General features: G+C 38.6%; 1 protein-coding gene across 1 annotated transcript in view; it reads left to right on the top strand.

Moving 5' to 3' along the window:
• Nucleotides 1–487: 487 nt before the first annotated feature.
• Nucleotides 488–3,859, top strand: part of LOC138429704 (olfactory receptor 4A47-like) — a 3,989-nt gene continuing 617 nt past the window's right edge. The window contains exons 1-2 of the mRNA XM_069571437.1: nt 488–1,258; nt 1,542–1,688. Of these exons, the coding sequence (XP_069427538.1) occupies nt 488–1,258; nt 1,542–1,688 (918 nt within the window). The remainder of the gene's footprint in view (nt 1,259–1,541; nt 1,689–3,859) is intronic.

Raw genomic sequence — 3,859 nt, 5'->3', positions numbered from 1 at the left:
TTCAAGACAGGGATCTTCTACTCATAGTTTAGTCTACTCACATTGATTATGTAAGTTACCTTAAGAGAGTCACAGGTATTACACATTTGTGACTTTATAAATGGTGCTCCTTTTCATGGAATTCTCTTCCCATTTTTTAAAATTCCCTCATTAAAAAAAAAAAAGCTGAAGCATTGCTTCCTTTGGGAAATCTTCTCTGATTCTAGTTTGGTATACACCTGTGATGTGACTCTTAGCACTGTGTGAATATTCTGTTAATGGCTGGAATTGCCTAATCCCTCATTATGTGTCATAGCATTGAGGGTAGTGTTCTATGGCTTATTCAAGTTGGTAATTAAAATATTCATGGCACATTGGACCCAAAAGATACTCCATTCACATTCTTCTAATGAATGGATAAATAAAAAATTAAGCATTTAATTCTTTACTCCCTTGTTTTGTAGGTAAACTGCTTCTTATATGTGAATTCAGCTTTTGGAAGAACTAGATGGAACCAAGGAACAATTTATCTTACTTTGTCCTCTCAGGCCTCAGAAAGAATCCAAAGGAGCGAAAAGTCCTCTTTGTCATGTTCCTGGTCTTTTGCATTTTGACTGTACTGGGCAACTTTCTCATTATCATTACTGTACCTGTCAGTAAGACTCTGAACTCACCAGTGTACTTTTTTCTTGCTAGCTTAGTGTCTATGGATGTCACTTCTTCTTCTTCTACTACCTGCAGATTGATTTCAGACTTTTTCTTTGCGTGGGGGTGGAGGGACATATCTTTTGAATCTTGCATGACTCAGCTGTTTGTAGAGCACATTTTTGCTGGATCAGGGGTCTTCCTTCTGCTTGTGATGGCCTATGACTTCTATGTGGCCATCTGCAAGCCCTTGCATTATTTGGTGATCATGAGGCAAAAGTTGTGTGTTGTGCTGCTGGTGGTGTCGTGGGTTGGAGGCTGTCTATACTCAGTAATTCAACTTTGCACTGTTTATGGGCTCCCATTCTGTGGTCCCAATATCATTGACCACTATGTGTGTGACATGTACCCCTTATTGAAACTCATCTGCACTGACACCTATGTCAGTGACCTTCTAGTTGCATTCAGTGGAGGACTGATCTGCACTCTTGGGTTTTTGCTCTTACTCATCTCCTATAGAGTCATTCTGCACTCTCTGAAGAACCTGAGTCAGGAAGGGAGGCAGAACGCCCTCCAGACACGTGGTTCCCACATCACTGTGGTTGTCTGCTTCTTTGTTTCCTGTATTTTCATGTATGTAAGACCTGATAGGCAATGACACCTCACTCCAGTACTCTTGCCTGGAAAATCCCATGGATGGAGGAGCCTGGTGGGCTACAGTCTTTGGGGTCGCTAAGAGTCAGACATGACTGAGCGACTTCACTTTCACTTTTCACTTTCATGCATTGGAGAAGGAAATGGCAACACACTCCAGTGTTCTTGTCTGGAGAATCTCAGGGAAAGAGGAGCCTGGTGGGCTGTCATCTATGGGGTCACACAGAGTCAGACATGACTGAAGTGACTTAGCAGCAGCAGCAGCAGCAAGACCTGCTAAAACATTCCCCATTGATAAACTATTGAGTGTGTTTTATACAGTCATAACGCCCATGCTGAACCCATTAATCTACAGTCTAAGAAGTTCTGAGTTGACTAATGCTATGAAGATGCTCTGGAGAAGAAACACTGTATATCATATTAATTAATGCATCATTAAATGCATCATCCATCATGAAGAGAGTCATTTGACATCAGGTCCCATTTCCTTTGAATGCAGAAATTATTTTAACGATAACCCTGTATGGAAGACTTCCCTGGTGGCTCAGAGGTTAAAGCGTCTGTCTGCAATGTGGGAGAGCTGGGTTCGATCCCTGGGTCAGGAAGATCCCCTGGAGAAGGAAATGGCAACCCACTCCAGTATTCTTGCCTGGAGAATCCCATGGACAGAGGAGCCTGGTGGGCTACAGCCCACGGGGTCGCAAAGAGTCGGACACGGCTGAGCGACTTGACTTTATTTAAGACAGCAAAAGAGACACAGACCTATAGAACAGGCTTTTGGACTCTGTGGGAGAGGGAGAGGGTGGGATGATTTGGAAGAATAGCATTGAAACACGTATAATATCATATATGAAATGAATCACCAGTCCAGGTTTGATGCATGACACTGGATGTTTGGGGCTGGTGCACTGGGATGACCCAAAGGGATGGTACGGGGATGGAGGAGGGAGGGGGGTTCAGGATAGGGAACATGTGTATACCTGAGGTGGATTCATGTTGATGTATGGCAAAACTGATACAATATTGTAAAGTAATTAGCCTCCAATTAAAACAAATAAATTTATATTAAAAGAATAAATAAATAAAATTGACTCTGAGTTCTCTTTCTTCTAGAAAATTATAACTATCATTAAATAATATAATCATACAACTGTGCTATTCATAACAGTTTGCTCCATGCTACAATGTAAGCTCCATAATTCTTGCTTGTCAATATACCTAGAAAATTGTAATGCTTATACAGCAAGGCATTAATAATAAATAAATGATTTAATGAGGAAAATGCTATATATTTATATTTTTTAAATTTAAATTGATTTATTTTAATTGGAGGCTAATTACTTTACAATATTGTATTGATTTTGCCATACATCATCAGTTCATGTATCTATATCTTTCATACTTTTTCAGACAGTGCAATTTTTATTTCAGTTAAGTTAAGCCACTCAATTGTGTCTGACTCTTTGTGACCCCATAAATCACAGCATGCCAGGCCTCCCTGTCCATCACCAACACTCAAAGTTCACTCAAACTCATGTCCATTGAGTTGGTGATGCCATCCAGCCATCTCATCCTCTGTAATCCCTTTTCCTCCTGCCCCCAATCCCTCCCAGCATCAGAGTCTTTTCCAGTGAGTCAGCTCTTTGCATGAGGTGGCCAAAGTACTGGAGTTTGAGCTTTAGCATCATTCCTTTCAAAGTACACCCAGGGCTGATCTCCTTTAGAATGGACTGGAATTTAAATTTCTAAATTTAATAAATTTTTTATTTAGATTATTGTCATTTAAGTGAACTTTTTTATTTATGTTATTTAAAATATTTAATTTTATATAGGTTTCCTTCTTTACTATGTTTCAGTTGTATTATACATAAAATTAAAAAAATCACTTTAACATTTTTACTATTTATAAGAAAATGTAGTAAATAGATCATAATAAAAGCATAAATGAAAAGTATATGGGATTGAATAAATTTCCTATTTTCCTTCAGCATTTTCTTGGCCTCATACTCAGAGACTGGCCCAAATTTGTTTCTTCATTTTCATCTGAGAATAATATTTGTAAATGCAAACATATATGCCATATGTATGTTTGTTCTTATTTATGGATGCAGCATTTACTTTAATATGCAACATTTTAAAAATATCTCCATATCAATCCATATATGTCTTTTAATTTTTCTCATCCTGCACAATACTCCTTATAAATATAAAGTTAGTATGTTGTTTCCTCTTCATGTGGTTCATAAACTTTTTTTATGGTAAATACTTTTCCAACGAATATATGCTTATGAATTGTGCAAATATTATTGAGGGCCTGGGCTCAGTCTCTTTTTAGGGAATTAGGATTCTACAAGACACAGACAGAGCAAACCCTCCCCTCACCAAACTAAAAGCATATGAAAAACAGACTCATTAACAAAACTCAAAAACCCTGTTAGATGTAGTTCTAGAGATTGGGTGGGGGGGTAGTGGTGGTGGTGGAAATACAAACATATTTATTCAGTTCAGTTCAGTTCAGTTCAGTCACTCAGTCGTGTCTGACTCTTTGCGACCCCATGAATTGCAGCACGCCAGGCCTCCC

This window comes from Ovis canadensis, chromosome 24, assembly GCF_042477335.2.
Source record: "Ovis canadensis isolate MfBH-ARS-UI-01 breed Bighorn chromosome 24, ARS-UI_OviCan_v2, whole genome shotgun sequence".
In the NCBI taxonomy this organism is placed as follows: domain Eukaryota; kingdom Metazoa; phylum Chordata; class Mammalia; order Artiodactyla; family Bovidae; genus Ovis; species Ovis canadensis.
Note: the sequence above shows the minus strand (reverse complement) of the source record. Positions and strands in the feature narration are given on the sequence as shown.